The 20,053-nt window shown below is 45.4% G+C and overlaps 1 protein-coding gene across 2 annotated transcripts in view; it reads right to left on the bottom strand.

Annotated features, from left to right (window-relative positions):
- The window catches only part of pax8 (paired box 8), a 19,139-nt gene extending 13,217 nt beyond the window's left edge, over positions 1-5,922 (bottom strand). The window contains exons 1-2 of one of the 2 annotated variants that reach the window (XM_079608434.1): positions 5,708-5,922; positions 157-322 (exon numbers count right to left, since the gene is read on the bottom strand). In XM_079608434.1, coding sequence (XP_079464560.1) covers positions 157-293 — 137 coding nt within the window. In that variant the 5' untranslated portion in view covers positions 294-322; positions 5,708-5,922. Of the gene's footprint in view, positions 1-156; positions 323-420; positions 451-5,707 lie in introns of those variants that run through there. The other variant, XM_079608435.1, reaches the window with a different exon arrangement.
- Between the last annotated feature and the right edge of the window lie 14,131 nt (positions 5,923-20,053).

The following is a 20,053-nucleotide window of genomic DNA, read 5'->3' as shown; positions in this document are numbered from 1 at the left end:
GGTGTGTTGATGTTGATGTGTGTGTGTGTGTGTGTGTGGGTGTGTTGATGTTGATGTGTGTGTGTGTGTGTGTGGGTGTGTTGATGTGTGTGTGTGTGTGTGTGTGTGTGTGTGTGTGTGTGTGTGTGTGTGTGTGTGTGTGTGTGGACTCTTCACCTGCCCAGGATCTTGCTGACGCACCCGTGACTGACCCTCAGTTGTCTCGAGATGTCGCAGGGTCTCACGCCCTGATGTGCCATATCCACGATCCTCTGCCGGATCACCTCGGGGAGCGGCCGGCCGTTCACAAACATTCCTCCGAGCTGATTCAGACCCCCATGACCTGGAGAACACACACACACACACACATCAACATCAACACACACTGAACACACATGAACATGATCATCACACACACATGAACATGATCATCACACACACATGAACATGATCATCACACACACTGAACATGATCATCACACACACTGAACATGATCATCACACACACTGAACATGATCATCACACACACTGAACATGATCATCACACACACTGAACATGATCATCACACACACTGAACACACATAAACATGATCATCACACACACATGAACATGATCATCACACACACTGAACATGATCATCACACACACATGAACATGATCATCACACACACTGAACATGATCATCACACACACATGAACATGATCATCACACACACTGAACATGATCATCACACACACATGAACATGAACATCACACACACTGAACATGATCATCACACACACATGAACATGATCATCACACACACTGAACACACATAAACATGATCATCACACACACATGAACATGAACATCACACACACTGAACATGATCATCACACACACATGAACATGATCATCACACACACTGAACATGATCATCACACACACTGAACATGATCATAACACACACTGAACATGATCATCACACACACTGAACATGATCATCACACACACTGAACATGATCATCACACACACTGAACATGATCATCACACACACATGAACATGATCATCACACACACATGAACATGAACATCACACACACTGAACATGATCATCACACACACACTGAACACACATGAACATGATCATCACACACACATGAACATGATCATCACACACACATGAACATGATCATCACACACACATGAACATGATCATCACACACACTGAACACACATGAACATGATCATCACACACACATGAACATGATCATCACACACACATGAACATGATCATCACACACACATGAACATGATCATCACACACACATGATCATCACACACACATGATCATCACACACACATGATCATCACACACACATGATCATCACACACACTGAACATGATCATCACACACACATGATCATCACACACACATGATCATCACACACACATGATCATCACACACACATGATCATGATCATCACACACACATGAACATGATCATCACACACACATGAACATGATCATCACACACACATGATCATCACACACACATGATCATCACACACACATGATCATCACACACACATGATCATCACACACACTGAACATGATCATCACACACACATGATCATCACACACACATGATCATCACACACACATGATCATCACACACACTGAACATGATCATCACACACACATGATCATCACACACACATGATCATCACACACACTGAACATGATCATCACACACACATGATCATAACACATCGTCTCATAACAAATCCACAGTTTTCTCTTGTATTGCCAGATCATATCTACACTCTTCTGAAAGTTACAAATGAACAGTCATAACAACTGAATACATCTTATAAACTGAATACATCTTATAAACTGAATACATCTTATAAACTGAATACATCTTATAAACTGAATACATCTTATAAACTGAATACATCTTATAAACTGAATACATCTTATAAACTGAATACATCTTATAAACTGAATGCATCTTATAAACTGAATACATCTTATAAACTGAATACATCTTATAAACTGAATACATCTTATAAACTGAATACATCTTATAAACTGAATACATCTTATAAACTGAATACATCTTATAAACTGAATACATCTTATAAACTGAATACATCTTATAAACTGAATACATCTTATAAACTGAATACATCTTATAAACTGAATACATCTTATAAACTGAATACATCTTATAAACTGAATACATCTTATAAACTGAATACATCTTATAAACTGAATACATCTTATAAACTGAATACATCTTATAAACTGAATACATCTTATAAACTGAATACATCTTATAAACTGAATACATCTTATAAACTGAATACATCTTATAAACTGAATACATCTTATAAACTGCATCACGTATTACTCTACGATCTCTACAGCATTTCCAAAGTTTTCTCAGGATTTCTCTCTCTGTCCCTATAAACTCCCCAGTGCCTTTATTTCCACACACTCCTCACTCTAAACCTCAGATTAATCCACAGGTCCAGTATATGGACAGTATCATACGGTATATGGACAGTATATATCATACACTCTAACAAATTCTGGGTTGTTTCAACCCAATTTTGGGTCAAATATGGACAAACCCAAACATTGGGTAAAAAATGTAACCCAACGGCTGGGTTTGTCCATATTTGACCCAAAATTGGGTTAAAACAACTCAGCATTTTTTAGAGTGTAGAGTAAGAGTAAAAAACCCTTTATTAGTCCCACAATGGGGAAATTTCGTTTGCAACAGTAGAAGGAGAGAGATAGATACAAATAGTATTTCACAGACAAGAATATCTGTACAATCATAAATAAGACTAAAATAGACTATGCCTTATACAATGTCCAGCAGCATAATAAATAAATACTAATAATATAAAAAATATATGGTCCTGTATATGGACTGTATATATCATGACATACAGAAGCACAATCGGCCTGATGAAGAATATTCAGCTTTCATAACTCTGTTCGGATAAGAGCTCATTATAATATATGAACTAATATTAACCACTGCTATAATATATTTTAGCCATGAACATGTTTGTGTTAAATAACCTACACTAAGGCAGTTAAAACTATAAAACATTCAAAGGTTTCTCAGAGGGACAGAATATTGTTTGAATGAAATTATTGCACTGGGTTGAACATGTATTAATATAACAAATGAATGTGCAATTGTAAAAATATTTACATAATAAATATAATATAAAAACTATTGGTCAGTCATAAGTATAGTTATTATTATTATTATCTTTGTTGTTGTTTTTAGTGCCAGGAAAATTTGTTTAATTAAAAATAGCAGATTGTAATGTTCGTTCTTCGTGTTTTTGTCATGCGCCCTTTTGTGAGGAAACGCGCGCGCTTCAGCGACTCTCTTTAATTTAACCCGTTCTTTCTCTTTCTCTCTCTTTAATTTAACCCGTTCTTTCTCTTTCTCTCTCTCTAATTTAACCCGTTCAGGCTCTTCTTCCCCTTTTGCTCTTTTGCAGCTTCATTTCCACTTCAAACGGCGCTATTAACGGTGTTAGCGGAGTGTGTCAAACTCTCCTGCCCAGAGTCAGCGAGCCACAGGATATTAAAGCAGAGAAACCCCAGGAGAACACACACACACACACACACACACACAGACGCACACACACACACACAGACGCACGCACACACACACACACACACACAGACGCACGAACACACACACGCGCACACACACACACACACACACACACACACACACACACAGACGCACACACACACACACACACACACAGACGCACGAACACACACACGCGCACACACACACACACACACACACACACACACACACACACACACACACACACACACACACACACACAGACGCACACACACAGACGCACGAACACACACACGCGCACACACACACACACACACACACACACACACGCACGCACGCACGCACGCACACACACACACAGTATATTGTGTGGTATATTGGTTGGTATTTTTTACATCATCGATTTTAATAGTTATGTTAATGTTGTGTTGGGTTTAGGGTCATGGCAAAAAACGTTATTTATTAATTTATTAAAGTAGATTTTAACGAGGCTTTTTGGATCATGGCCTGAATTTCTAAAAACTAGAGCATCTTACAAAAAGATTTTAACTAATTGTTTACATTTTACAAAAGCGATTTTTTCTTGTTTTGCTGCAGACTGGAGATAGTCTGTTCTGATAGGACATCATTAACCCTAATTGCATAAAACTAATGATTTATTTCAGAACGCAATAATGGGGACAAGAAAATTCCCGAGACAAAATTCCAACAAATTTAGACAATAATAATCGTATTTCGATGAATGCATGAGTGAATGAATGAATACAGAAATAATTTAAATTGTACATAGGCTAATATATGTAAACGAAAGGAGAAACCGATCATGTGAAAATTTTGTAGGAAAACCTTCTACAAAAAAGTGATAGGCCTATGTGTTGTTGTACACAGTAATTGAAAAACATATTATAGCGCGTGAAAGCAACCCGTTAAAACGCATTAATAGCGACAATTATATATTAATTTTCATGTAAAAAGAGAAAAGCGGGAAAGCAGATTAACACACTAAACCTGAAGTTGTTCTCCACCGCCGCAATAATACAGAGAGATTCGGGGAAATACGCCAACATCAACCAGCAGAGTTTAAATGTCTATTACTGGAATATCGACAGTCCGTGTTTATGATCATATAATGCTCGTCTGAACACGCGGGTTATTTACACACATGAACCCTCTAAACGAACAGTCGATAATATCTGTGCGAGTAAAGACTTTCTGTCCGGAGTATTCTTCCCGATCCAGAGATTAACGAGGCCTACAAACATATCAAACTATCAATTACATTTAAAGAAGGATTTGTGTTATGGTTGTGAGTTATAGATCTTATTTTGTTATTTATTATAAGCAGTTTTCACGAGTTCGTATATTAGTATTAGTTATTCTTGACACATAATTTATTATAATAAAATGCCAAACCACTACTGTCAATTTAAGGACATTTAGATGTTCTTTATTGATTTAACATTTGATAGTAAATTGACAGAAGCTATTTGTAAAATAAATAAACCAGATAAAAAGGAAGGTTAGTCTGATATTCGCTGAATAGTTTCTTGAACTTGTTCTGATGAGCATTATTGTGAAATATAAATGTCCCGATTGCGGCTTGATCTTCAGTTTTAGACACTTCGTGAGATACCGGTATATAGATCTGAAAATAACGAGTTTATTATTTTTACCTCGCCCAGTAGTGATGGACATTTCTCCGAGAAGTCTCGGTCTCTTGATGTCCAGGTTTTTTGTCCCAGTGTTTCTGAGTTTTAGTCCATATGAGGTCTGGCGGGAAAACAGTTTTATTCCCTGCAAAAGGACATTTATGGTGAACCTGACAGTTACGGCTAATGGGTTATTATTATTATTTAATATGTATTAATGGCTATTTGCTTAACACAGACTCTCATCTTCGATTCTTAAGCACTATATGTTTAGAGTTTTAACGTCCAGATCCTCGTGTTTTAGAGATTCGGCTGTTATTGCGCGTTATCGTGTTGTAGATTATGAGGATTATTTCTCAGAAGTTATTGGCTGAAGAATCTGCAGGTATCAATAAGTTTACCCCATTAAATTCACATCACATCAATGCGCACAAATAAATATATAATAATGCATGTTTTACCTTCTGGAGAAGAAACGCTTGGGAATATCCGACGGCTTTTATCCAGCGCCACAGTGTCAGTTATAATGGCACATATTGTGTGTGTGTGTGTGTGTGATCAGAGTTCCTCCAGTATAGTGTGTGTGTGTGTGTGTGTGTGTGTGTGATCAGAGTTCCTCCAGTAGCCTAGAGTGTGTGTCTGACGGGCCCGCGGAGGCTTTATCGCGGAGACTCTCACGCGCTCAGGACGCGCTTCGCCATTGGACGACGCGTTATTTGGGGGCGTGTCCGCAGATGACGTGCCCAGACCGAACTGTCCGCATGGGTGATTCTGGGGGTTCGAGCGCTTCCAGAACACAACACAACACCGAGCGATACATCAGCGTTTACGGGGATACGAGTGAAGGATCGGGCTCGTCTTCATTCCCCCCAGTGATGAGACGTGCACGCGCTCAGCCTTCACACACAATTGGACTCTTGATTTGCTATAATCTGCGGTTATATCATATATGACAAATACCTGATCCCTCGCTTGATGGATACCAGCACTTTACAATGGTTTACCTCAGAGGCGACTAATAATAACAACAACAACAATAATGACTGGGTTTTACCAGTGTATTATTGTTGTTATTTTTTAATGATTGAATTTTATCAAAGCATTTCATTATAATTGTTAATAATAATATTTAAAACAATGACTGGATGGTTTTATCAATTAATGTATTATTAATATTATTGACAAAATTGTATCAATAGGCTACATTTCATTATAATAATTAGGCTATTATTAATAATAATAACAATGACTGGATGTTTTTTTAAATGGATTTATTATTATTATTATTAAGGACTGAATTTTATAAATGCATTTCATTAATACTAATATAATAATTGTAGTCCAATAATAGGCTGATGATAATCGCGCTTTGCTTTAAATGTCCGGCATGGACTGTGTGTTATTGCGCTGTTCGCGAGCTTTAAACTGACTCTCAGCTGGTCACTGACCCGAGCATCTTCACACACTCTCTGTTGTTCTCACAACTTTAAAACAAACACAACAGCCCGAATTACTGCTTTATGGCAGCCGTGGATTGGCCTTTGCCATATGGCGCGTGTCAGAACAGAAGAGAGTCTTTATCAGCTCGACGCCGACATTAATGAACGAACTAAAGCTGAACGAGTGTTAATATAAAGCTTGTGCTTCCGTTAGACTGGAGATGTGGCCTCATAAGAGGATTCTTACACCACATTACAGGCTTGAAAAGAAAATAAGACAGGTCAAAATCACTCCATAGTCTTATCTTGTTGTTCCTCTGAAGGCTCTTTCATTTCATTCATTCGTATTCATGCGTCCGCCGGTGTGTCGTGTAAATACAGCGAGTGCAGAACAAAGTGCTCGTGTTTTCAGATAAATACCGAGCAGAGAGACTCCGAGTAAACGCGAGAGGAGAAGAAGAAGAAGAGCCCGAGGAGAGGGCAGAGCAGAGGAAGAGAGCCGGGTTAGGCAGAGGTTAACTGGGGATTAACACATCCCAGATATTATCTTTAATCGCGATATCGGCGACGCAAAACTGCTTAGTTATTTAATCGAGTAACTAGGCCTACATTAGAAATTATTTGAAACCAAGCAAAGACGAGCACAATTCTCCGAAGTGTTTTTTTTTTAATATCGTGTGCGGTTTATGAAACTAGTGTATACGATTTAATGTTGAGAGAGTTCACTGTGACCAATACAACCCTTAACATTCCCATTACATGTTACCAGCGGGTTCATTATCGCACAGTTAGGCGATGTGTAATTAAACATTGGACAGGGACAGAAGATTAACATTGTTTATGTTTAATGCACAGAAATGCTACGAACCCGTCTGCAATTATACTTTAAAGTTAACTTGAAATATTGGAAAGGTCAGTGTATGGTTTACTAAGAGAAAGTTTATGTGGAATTTACCCTGATAAACACGCTGGAAATATCGATAATCAAAGAAGAATGGATGCGCACATGAATATGATGGAATAACCGATGTGTCTAAACTCTGCAGTTCCTGTTCTCATCTCGCGCGAAGCCTGAAGTGTAGAGCCTCGTTTTAGACACGAATTCATTTTTCCCCCGTTTTCGTTTTTAGGCCTGTGTGTAAATCTAAACCAGGTCGGAATCTCTCAATTCAATTCAATTCAATTCAATTCAATTCAATTCAATTCAGAAAGCTTTATTGGCATGACAAAAAAATACATTTTGTACTGCCAAAGCATCAAAACAACATAGAAAATTATTTAGAACATTTAGTCTCTCTCTCTCTCTCTCTCAATTCAATTCAATTCAATTCAGAAAGCTTTATTGGCATGACAAAAATACATCTTGTATTGCCAAAGCATCAATACAACATAGAAAATGATTTAGTACAGAAAATAATTAATTTAAAATAAATGTAAAATAAATAAATGGTTGAACACTATGAACATTTCAGAAATCTGTGAAAAGTTAGAATTCAGTGTGTGTGTGTGTGTGTGTGTGTGTGTGTGTGTGAGCGCATCACTGATTGGTCGTCAACTCTCTCTTTTTGTGACAAGCATCAATGTATCTTGCCGCTAGTATGACACAGTCTCTTTTTTCTCCTAATAGATGTTGAAATTGTGTTTTTTTGTTTAGTTTGATGAAGTTAGGGTAAAGTATTTCAAATTTTGTGTAAAAAGTCCCTCTAATGTCCTCACAGTTGGGACAGCTGGTGAGGAAGTGTTGCTCGGTCTCCACTTCTCCCTGGTCACAGTGCGGGCAGATGCGGCTCTCTCTGGGCAGCCAGTGCTGTCTGTATCTGCCCGTCTCTCTCTCTCTCTCTCTCTCTCTCTCTCTCTCTCTCTCTCTCTCTCTCTCTCTCTCTCTCTCTCTCTCTCTCTCTCCTCAAAGACTGTCAACAATAATCTGCAAATACTGTAATATGCTATGGTTTAAAATATGGGTTTCAAAAGAGCATCATAAAGCTGTGCGATTTCAAGATAAAGGTGAGAATTTAATAATAAAATATTGCGAATTTAGTTTCGAGCTAAACTGAGCCCGTCTTTAAATTATTAGAACATAATAATTCTATAATAAAAGCGAAAGAAACAACCCAAAAGTGATTCCTTTAGTGTTTCATAAATATGTGTTATTCATATATATCTTCATCAGCTCGTGTTAGGGTGAAAGTGCAAATGTTTCATGATCCACTCCTCTACTTGTCCAACAGAAGTGTGTAATATGTTTGTGCCGCAGCAGTCGGTGTTCCTCCTCCACCCATCTGTCCTCCTCTGTTCATCCCTGTGTCTGTCTGCAGGTCTGCATTGTTCGTCTCTGTGTCCCGTTTCCGCTTCGGCCCGTGACCTCTGACCCCGAGCCCTGTTCCTCTCAGGACCTGCTCCTTCTTCAGTGGTCGCTCGCCCCTGAGAGTTTGGGGCCTGATAACAGTTTTAGAGAAGCCGTGACAAAACCCCAGCATGCCGGCCATTGTAGAGCCACAATAATGCAGAGGCATTAAAAGCCCATTAGCAGAGGAGCAGCGATCGAGCCGCTCTGTGGAGCTCAGGACCAGTTAACTCGTTTCAGTGTGTGTCGTCAAGTTAACTCGTTTCAGTGTGTGTCGTCGAGTTAACTCGTTTCAGTGTGTGTCGTCGAGTTAACTCGTTTCAGTGTGTGTCGTCAAGTTAACTCGTTTCAGTGTGTGTCGTCGAGTTAACTCGTTTCAGTGTGTGTCGTCAAGTTAACTCGTTTCAGTGTGTGTCGTCAAGTTAACTCGTTTCAGTGTGTGTCGTCGAGTTAACTCGTTTCAGTGTGTGTCGTCAAGTTAACTCGTTTCAGTGTGTGTCGTCGAGTTAACTCGTTTCAGTGTGTGTCGTCAAGTTAACTCGTTTCAGTGTGTGTCGTCGAGTTAACTCGTTTCAGTGTGTGTCGTCAAGTTAACTCGTTTCAGTGTGTGTCGTCGAGTTAACTCGTTTCAGTGTGTGTCGTCAAGTTAACTCGTTTCAGTGTGTGTCGTCGAGTTAACTCGTTTCAGTGTGTGTCGTCAAGTTAACTCGTTTCAGTGTGTGTCGTCGAGTTAACTCGTTTCAGTGTGTCGTCAAGTTAACTCGTTTCTGTGTGTGTCGTCAAGTTAACTCGTTTCAGTGTGTGTCGTCAAGTTAACTCGTTTCAGTGTGTGTCGTCAAGTTAACTCGTTTCAGTGTGTGTCGTCAAGTTAACTCGTTTCAGTGTGTGTCGTCGAGTTAACTCGTTTCAGTGTGTGTCGTCAAGTTAACTCGTTTCAGTGTGTGTCGTCAAGTTAACTCGTTTCAGTGTGTGTCGTCGAGTTAACTCGTTTCAGTGTGTGTCGTCAAGTTAACTCGTTTCAGTGTGTGTCGTCAAGTTAACTCGTTTCAGTGTGTGTCGTCAAGTTAACTCGTTTCAGTGTGTGTCGTCAAGTTAACTCGTTTCAGTGTGTGTCATCAAGTTAACTCGTTTCAGTGTGTGTCATCAAGTTAACTCGTTTCAGTGTGTGTCGTCAAGTTAACTCGTTTCAGTGTGTGTCGTCAAGTTAACTCGTTTCAGTGTGTGTCGTCGAGTTAACTCGTTTCAGTGTGTGTCGTCGAGTTAACTCGTTTCAGTGTGTGTCCTCAAGTTAACTCGTTTCAGTGTGTGTCGTCAAGTTAACTCGTTTCAGTGTGTGTCATCAAGTTAACTCGTTTCAGTGTGTGTCGTCAAGTTAACTCGTTTCAGTGTGTGTCGTCAAGTTAACTCGTTTCAGTGTGTGTCGTCGAGTTAACTCGTTTCAGTGTGTGTCATCAAGTTAACTCGTTTCAGTGTGTGTCGTCAAGTTAACTCGTTTCAGTGTGTGTCATCAAGTTAACTCGTTTCAGTGTGTGTCGTCAAGTTAACTCGTTTCAGTGTGTGTCGTCAAGTTAACTCGTTTCAGTGTGTGTCGTCAAGTTAACTCGTTTCAGTGTGTGTTGTCGAGTTAACTCGTTTCAGTGTGTGTCATCAAGTTAACTCGTTTCAGTGTGTGTCGTCAAGTTAACTCGTTTCAGTGTGTGTCATCAAGTTAACTCGTTTCAGTGTGTGTCGTCAAGTTAACTCGTTTCAGTGTGTGTCGTCAAGTTAACTCGTTTCAGTGTGTGTCGTTAAGTTAACTCGTTTCTGTGTGTGTCGTCGAGTTAACTCGTTTCAGTGTGTGTCATCAAGTTAACTCGTTTCAGTGTGTGTCGTCGAGTTAACTCGTTTCAGTGTGTGTCATCAAGTTAACTCGTTTCAGTGTGTGTCGTCAAGTTAACTCGTTTCAGTGTGTGTCGTCAAGTTAACTCGTTTCAGTGTGTGTCAGCAAGTTAACTCGTTTCAGTGTGTGTCGTCAAGTTAACTCGTTTCAGTGTGTCGTCAAGTTAACTCGTTTCAGTGTGTGTCGTCAAGTTAACTCGTTTCAGTGTGTGTCATCAAGTTAACTCGTTTCAGTGTGTGTCATCAAGTTAACTCGTTTCAGTGTGTGTCGTCAAGTTAACTCGTTTCAGTGTGTGTCGTCAAGTTAACTCGTTTCAGTGTGTGTCGTCGAGTTAACTCGTTTCAGTGTGTGTCCTCAAGTTAACTCGTTTCAGTGTGTGTCGTCAAGTTAACTCGTTTCAGTGTGTGTCATCAAGTTAACTCGTTTCAGTGTGTGTCGTCAAGTTAACTCGTTTCAGTGTGTGTCGTCAAGTTAACTCGTTTCAGTGTGTGTCGTCGAGTTAACTCGTTTCAGTGTGTGTCATCAAGTTAACTCGTTTCAGTGTGTGTCGTCAAGTTAACTCGTTTCAGTGTGTGTCATCAAGTTAACTCGTTTCAGTGTGTGTCGTCAAGTTAACTCGTTTCAGTGTGTGTCGTCAAGTTAACTCGTTTCAGTGTGTGTCGTCAAGTTAACTCGTTTCAGTGTGTGTTGTCGAGTTAACTCGTTTCAGTGTGTGTCATCAAGTTAACTCGTTTCAGTGTGTGTCGTCAAGTTAACTCGTTTCAGTGTGTGTCATCAAGTTAACTCGTTTCAGTGTGTGTCGTCAAGTTAACGTCTCAGGTTACAACTGTAACCTTTGTTCCCTGAGAACAGGGAACTCGACAATACGTCATCGACGCTTTGGGGGGGGGAACGCCTCAGGCGTGACAGGTGTCTGAAATCACAATCAAATCACGGCAATCACATTGACCGGCGACAGCCCGTGAATCATTACGTGAATGATTAACGTGCGACCTGGAAGTATATAAGGGCGCCTTGCAAACATGACAAATCATCTTTTCGTCTTCAGGGACTGTTTTGTCTGTAACCGCTTTTGAAAATCAGGTATTTATGAAATGCACTGAGAAGGCTGAGTGTTTTCAACTGTGCTTTTTCTGTCTGGAGGAAGAGCGCGCACAGGCAGTTCTTGAGGGAACTGCCTGTACAATTGCGAGCGTTTTTCTTTGAGAACGCTCCGATCTCGTCTGACCCTCTCCTTGAGAGAAGAGGGCTCAGCATCTGGGTGTAAAAAAAAAAAAAAAAAAAGGGATCCCAGATGAAGCCCGCCGATCGCCTTGAGAGGGGTATAATCCTCTCAAGCGATGCGGCGGCTGACGAGATTAAGCAGTGAGTGCTTTTCCGGACAAACAGGAGATGGCTGATGAGGGTGGTGATAATCAATCTTCTCAGCCACCCTGCCCCGTGTATGCTGAACTGGTGGTTTTATGGTAACGTGGGGGGAAAATCGCTCACTATGAGAGCGTTTTTTCCTCAGTCATAAAACCACTAGCTCAGGTGAGCCTTTCATTTCTTCCCGATCTCATACTGAGATCGAGAGGACATGGAAGAACCCATACTCTGCCCGTGTCCACCGACATCAGCGGGCTAGTCTCACTGATGTTGAGGTGATAGGAGAGCATGGGTATGTGTCGATGCCGCCCATTGACGAGACGTTTGCAACTATCTCGTGTCTGGACAGGCGTCTACACTGAGAGCTCAAACCCTGCCAGTTGAATGGCAGAGCATACACGCCAGCGGGTCAGGCCGGTGCTACCCTGCACATCATGGTGGTGTTGCAGGTACACCAGGCCAATCTGCTGGGGGATCTCGTCCAGGGGGTGGGGCCCCTGAGGCGGTTACTGAGCTGCGCCACGGAGTGAACCTGGCCGACATCGGGGAGAAGAGAGAAAGTCTTTCTCCTCGATTCGCCCTCGCCCTCTGAGCTTTTTGGCACCTCCGTGTAGGCGGTGGCTGGAAAGTTCAGAGAGGCGAGGGCGCGCTCAGCTGTATTAGGACAAATACATACCGCTGAGATCCGTATCCACACCCAGACAGACGGGAGGGCCTGGCCCATCATGGTCCGGGGACCTTAGACAGGGCCAGAGAGCCAGTGTCGCCTCTCGTGCGCCTCCTCCGTGGAGGAGTAGATCGCTGTAGAGGTGCAACTCCCGCAAGAAGAGGGATCTGAGGGAGGTGATCCAGCACGATTGCACACAGCATTGGCATGGATCACCTCCCCCTGAGGGCGTGATTATATCTTAGCCCTCTCCTCTCTTCCCCGACTCCCCAGACACTTTCTACATCAGGCCTGAGGCTGGGCTCATGGTTAGAACAATGTTCTGTTGGCCTGCCTCTGCTTGGTTAGGAGAGTGCCTCTTTCAGGCATGTATAGGTGGTAGACCCCATGTTCATAAAGAACTGTCTGGTAAGTCTTCACTTCGCACGCCGCAGGTGAGCTGAGTGGTCTTCTTTAAGAGTAATTTGTGTGCAACTAACACTAAAATTTATCTCTCTACAGACCTCGTTCCCTGTATAGAGCTATGGGGTCATGTAAGGTACATTTTTGGATTATTAGGGCCCTGAAGTCCCCCTTTAGGTGGCTAGAACGACTATCTTAGCCCTCGGGCTGTTAGCCACCTCAGGGTAGAGTAGTTGGTCTCCCTCCCATAGGATTTTCATCTTGGAGTATAGACTGACGCTAGTGCTTCAGATAGATCTTATGTCCGGTCCATGGGACCGTCTGACTTCCTTCCTGAGTACATCGCCCCCTTGAGCTCTGTTTGGGTTTTCATTGGGCTGAGCGATTCTGCAGCCAGTTGTATGAAATAATAACTATTTTTCTAGTAAGGCTGTGGCTCCTCCGAGCCCTCAGGTAGATCTATGCTTGCAGGCTGGCCCTCACCAGGGCCGCCTCTGTAGCTGGCCTAGGCTGTGCCAGGGATAGTGGAGGCGCTCTGCTTAAGCATTTCTGCCTCTGAGCCTTCACTGTGTGAATTTAGGTTCCTAGCATCCCTGTATGACAGCCTCCTCCAATGGGAGTCGTTAGGCCAAGGCCCGCCCCCTTCTCTGCATTCTGGGGCGACAAGTGTAATGCAGCGTGGTGCAGAGGCATGGTTTATAAAGATCCTGGGTTAGGCCTCAAATAGGCCTCCCCGGTACAATGTGTCTTTATTGAGCAGGGTTAGGCCGCCTTTCGCCTCACGAAGAGGCTGGGTCTGTCTGCCCGACCCTGCCGTGCAGAACTAGCATACGGATATGGGCTGCCAGTATAGGCTTTACTCACCTCGCTGAGCTACTGCTCAAGCGTCGGGTTGTAGGTGGTTGGCTCACAAACAAGCCCCACTCCCCTAGGTTGGGCACAGATATTTTTTCTGTCACCCCTAGAGCCACTGGCGGGCCCGCACCCTGGTAAACCTCAGGGTGAGGTGGAGAGTATTCCCCTGTGATACAGGGCAGGTCTGAGTCCTTCACTTTCAGTTCTGTATTATCCTACCTCGCACCACTATGGCTCGGGTTGAGCGGAAAGTTCTAGCCTTCACTTCTTTTTTGGTCGAAGTACGCTCCCCTGAAGCCAGAGCATTGCCATGAGCTGACGCCCATGCTTACAGATGGTAGGCCCCTGGCTCTGGGGCCTCCATTGAGGCAGAGTGGCGTATGTTGTACTCCCCTTGCTCAAAGGGTGCTAGCGCTTTTGCTGAGTACACTGCCATGGGCAATGTGATTAGGTACCAGAATGCTGTAGGCGCTGTGTAAACAGCTTATCTGCCAACGAGGGCTGCGCCATTAGGTAGTAGGCCTCAGCAGGCCTCCTGTATGGGCAGCCCCCAAGTGGGCGCTGTAGGCCAGCTCACTTCAAAAAAGTGTTGCTGGCCTTGGTGGTTCGGGCAGTTGACTCACTGATGGGTAGTAGGCCCTAAACAGGCCTCCTCGGAAGTGAGTCCCAACATTGTGGGACTTACTTGTTGGTGTGGTATGATTCCCAACAGTGTACCTTTGGAGCAGATTGACTTGCTGTCAGCTAGTAGGCCCAACCAGGCCTCCCTGATAGGCGAGTCCCCAGTGGGCTGGCCTTAGCAGGCCGCCTTCGAACCGTCACCCAGATTCAGGGCTCGTAGCTACCAGTTGTTTAAGATTACTTTCAGGTAGTAGGCCTCCTCAGGCCTCCCTGAAGGTGAATTCCCACTTACGGTGGCTATCAGGTAGTAGGCCTTACCAGGCCTCCCTGTAGGCAAGCCCAAAGGACAGGCAACTGGACAGCTAGCCTGACCTACTATCAGGTAGTAGGCCTCACCGGGCCTCCCTGAAGGCATGTTCTCACATAATGTGATTATCAGGTGGTAGGCCGCTAACCGGGCCTCCCTGAATGTGAGCTCCCAAGTATCGTGGCTGTCAGGTAGTAGGCCTCACCAGGCCTCCCTGAAGGTAGTTCCCACATACTGTGGTTATCAGGTTACAGGCCTCACCAGGCCTTCCTGGTCATGAGCTCCCACATGCTGGGGTTATCAGGTAGTAGGCCTCACCAGGCCTCCCTGAAGGTGAGTTCCCTCATACTGTGGTTATCAGGTTACAGGCCTCACCAGGCCTTCCTGGTTATGAGTCTCCACATGTCAGGTTACGGGCCTCACTCGGCCTTCCTGAATGTGGGCTCCCACATATTGTGGTTATTAGGTTACAGGCCTCATCCGGCCTTCCTGGTTTTGAGCTCCCACACACTGTGGTCGCTAGGTTACAGGCCTCACCAGGCCTTCCTGGTCATGAGAGCTCCCACATACTGGGGTTATCAGGTGACAGGCCTCACCAGGCCTTCCTGGTTATGAGCTCCCACATACTGTGGTTATCAGGTTACAGGCCTCACCAGGCCTTCCTGGTTATGAGCTCCCACATACTGTGGTTATCAGGTTACAGGCCTCACTAGGCCTTCCTGGTCATGAGAGCTCCCACATACTGGAGTTATCAGGTTACAGGCCTCACCAGGCCTTCCTGGTTATGAGCTCCCACATACTGGGGTTATCAGGTTACAGGCCTCACCAGGCCTTCCTGGTTATGAGCTCCCACATACTGTGGTTATCAGGTTACAGGCCTCACCAGGCCTTCCTGGTTATGAGCTCCCACATACTGTGGTTATCAGGTAGTAGGCCTCCAGGCCTCCCTGTGAGTGGTTCCCCAACCATGCTGGGTTCTGGAAGCTAGTGGCCGCCTGCTATCAGTTCAGCTGGCCTTATTAGGCCGTTGCTAAAAGCGAGCTCGTGCCCTGGCTCAACTAAAGTGTTCATCCTCTGCTTCTGGTTCCCTCCGGGAACTTCTTACTCTGCCTACAGCCTGGTTCCTACCAGTCGGTCCATTGCTCCCCTCACTAAGGGTCTCTATGAGTGTTTGGACTCCTGAGTCTGGTCAGACGGTCGTAGGCCTCTCGTGAGGCCTCCCAGTTAGATCAGCCCCTAGGCCTTCACAGGCCTCCTCAGTGTTTCAAACACAAACACTGGGTAGATCCGTGGATCGAGTAGAGAAACTCCCCTCTCTAGCAAGGGTTTAAAGCACTATGCTGAGTCATACTCTCCGGGATATCCCGTCTCTGAGATCCGGGCTGAGGGTTCACTGCCAGCTTCGCAGTCCCTCGGGTTGGATGCCTTACCTAAGGCAAATGTCCAGAGGCTCTGTCTCCAGACAGACAGGAATTTGGCCAGACTGAAGTGTCCGACGTAGTGACACCAGGTCAGGCCGTCCTGGTGGCATTTCGGGTGGTATATTCCCCCGAATAGTGACTGGCTGGGGTTCCCTCGGGTTCCCTAGCCACATTCCCTAGAAGGGACCCCTTCTAAATTGAAGTTGTGGTCCTAGGCCTTTGAGCAGGCCCAGGTAGGCCTTCGGATTACATATTTGGAGTTCCTCCTGTTAGGCTTATAGCTTGGGCTATGACCGTAGGGAATGCTGTCACTGACAGCCCAGTGTGACCTGAGGGTGAGTGGTTCTTGCATTTCATTTGAATTTGCTGGTTCTGACAGTTGTCACTGCCTCCTGGCATGCACTCCCCTCAGCATGGCGGAGTGGGTATTTCGTTCCCCAAAGCGTCGATGACGTATTGTCGAGTTCCCTTCGAAAGGGAACGTCTCAGGTTACAACTGTAACCTTTGTTCCCTGAGAACAGGGAACGAGACAATACGTCATCGACGCTTTGGGGAACGAAATACCCACTCCGCCATGCTGAGGGGAGTGCATGCCAGGAGGCAGTGACAACTGTCAGAACCAGCAAATTCAAATGAAATGCAAGAACCACTCACCCTCAGGTCACACTGGGCTGTCAGTGACAGCATTCCCTACGGTCATAGCCCAAGCTATAAGCCTAACAGGAGGAACTCCAAATATGTAATCCGAAGGCCTACCTGGGCCTGCTCAAAGGCCTAGGACCACAACTTCAAATTAGAAGGGGTCCCTTCTAGGGAATGTGGCTAGGGAACCCGAGGGAACCCCAGCCAGTCACTATTCGGGGGAATATACCACCCGAAATGCCACCAGGACGGCCTGACCTGGTGTCACTACGTCGGACACTTCAGTCTGGCCAAATTCCTGTCTGTCCGGAGACAGAGCCTCTGGACATTTGCCTTAGGTAAAGCATCCAACCCGAGGGACTGCGAAGCTGGCAGTGAACCTCAGGCCGGATCTCAGAGACGGGATATCCCGGAGAGTATGACTCAGCATAGTGCTTTAAACCCTTGCTAGAGAGGGGAGTTTCTCTACTCGATCCACGGATCTACCCAGTGTTTGTGTTTGAAACACTGAGGAGGCCTGTGAAGGCCTAGGGGCTGATCTAACTGGGAGGCCTCACGAGAGGCCTACGACCGTCTGACCAGACTCAGGAGTCCAAACACTCATAGAGACCCTCAGTGAGGGGAGCAATGGACTGACTGGTAGGAAACCAGGCTGTAGGCAGAGAAGTTCCGGGAGGGAACCAGTAGCAGAGGACGAACACTTTAGTTGAGCCAGGGCACGAGCTCGCTTTAGCAACGGCCTAATAAGGCCAGCTGAACTGATAGCAGGCGGCCACTAGCTTCCAGAACCCAGCATCGTTGGGGAACCACTCACAGGGAGGCCTGGCGAGGCCTACTACCTGATAACCACAGTATGTGGGAGCTCATATTCAGGAAGGCCTGGTGAGGCCTGTAACCTGATAACCCCAGCATGTGGGAGCTCATGACCAGGAAGGCCTGGTGAGGCCTGTAACCTGATAACCACAGTATGTGGGAGCTCATAACCAGGAAGGCCTGGTGAGGCCTGTAACCTGATAACCCCAGTATGTGGGAGCTCTCATGACCAGGAAGGCCTGGTGAGGCCTGTAACCTAGCGACCACAGTGTGTGGGAGCTCAAAACCAGGAAGGCCGGATGAGGCCTGTAACCTAATAACCACAATATGTGGGAGCCCACATTCAGGAAGGCCGGGTGAGGCCTGTAACCTGACATGTGGAGACTCATAACCAGGAAGGCCTGGTGAGGCCTGTAACCTGATAACCACAGTATGAGGGAACTCACCTTCAGGGAGGCCTGGTGAGGCCTACTACCTGATAACCCCAGCATGTGGGAGCTCATGACCAGGAAGGCCTGGTGAGGCCTGTAACCTGATAACCACAGTATGTGGGAACTACCTTCAGGGAGGCCTGGTGAGGCCTACTACCTGACAGCCACAATACTTGGGAGCTCACATTCAGGGAGGCCCGGTTAGCGGCCTACCACCTGATAATCACATTACATGAGAACATGCCTTCAGGGAGGCCCGGTGAGGCCTACTACCTGATAGTAGGTCAGGCTAGCTGTCCAGTTGCCTGTCCTTTGGGCTTGCCTACAGGGAGGCCTGGTAAGGCCTACTACCTGATAGCCACCGTAAGTGGGAATTCACCTTCAGGGAGGCCTGAGGAGGCCTACTACCTGAAAGTAATCTTAAACAACTGGTAGCTATGAGCCCTGAATCTGGGTGACGGTTCGAAGGCGGCCTGCTAAGGCCAGCCCACTGGGGACTCGCCTATCAGGGAGGCCTGGTTGGGCCTACTAGCTGACAGCAAGTCAATCTGCTCCAAAGGTACACTGTTGGGAATCATACCACACCAACAAGTAAGTCCCACAATGTTGGGACTCACTTCCGAGGAGGCCTGTTTAGGGCCTACTACCCATCAGTGAGTCAACTGCCCGAACCACCAAGGCCAGCAACACTTTTTTTTGAAGTGAGCTGGCCTACAGCGCCCACTTGGGGGCTGCCCATACAGGAGGCCTGCTGAGGCCTACTACCTAATGGCGCAGCCTTCGTTGGCAGATAAGCTGTTTACACAGCGCCTACAGCATTCTGGTACCTAATCACATTGCCCATGGCAGTGTACTCAGCAAAAGCGCTAGCACCCTTTGAGCAAGGGGAGTACAACATACGCCACTCTGCCTCAATGGAGGCCCCAGAGCCAGGGGCCTACCATCTGTAAGCATGGGCGTCAGCTCATGGCAATGCTCTGGCTTCAGGGGAGCGTACTTCGACCAAAAAAGAAGTGAAGGCTAGAACTTTCCCCTCAACCCGAGCCATAGTGGTGCGAGGTAGGATAATACAGAACTGAAAGTGAAGGACTCAGACCTGCCCTGTATCACAGGGGAATACTCTCCACCTCACCCTGAGGTTTACCAGGGTGCGGGCCCGCCAGTGGCTCTAGGGGTGACAGAAAAAGTATCTGTGCCCAACCTAGGGGAGTGGGGCTTGTTTGTGAGCCAACCACCTACAACCCGACGCTTGAGCAGTAGCTCAGCGAGGTGAGTAAAGCCTATACTGGCAGCCCATATCCGTATGCTAGTTCTGCACGGCAGGGTCGGGCAGACAGACCCAGCCTCTTCGTGAGGCGAAAGGCGGCCTAACCCTGCTCAATAAAGACACATTGTACCGGGGAGGCCTATTTGAGGCCTAACCCAGGATCTTTATAAACCATGCCTCTGCACCACGCTGCATTACACTTGTCGCCCCAGAATGCAGAGAAGGGGGCGGGCCTTGGCCTAACGACTCCCATTGGAGGAGGCTGTCATACAGGGATGCTAGGAACCTATATTCACACAGTGAAGGCTCAGAGGCAGAAATGCTTAAGCAGAGCGCCTCCACTATCCCTG

Source organism: Phoxinus phoxinus (genome assembly GCF_949152265.1).
Source record: "Phoxinus phoxinus genome assembly, chromosome: 3".
NCBI lineage: Eukaryota > Metazoa > Chordata > Actinopteri > Cypriniformes > Leuciscidae > Phoxinus > Phoxinus phoxinus.
The sequence above is the reverse complement of the archived record's forward strand: the minus strand, read 5'-3'. Positions and strand labels throughout refer to the sequence as shown.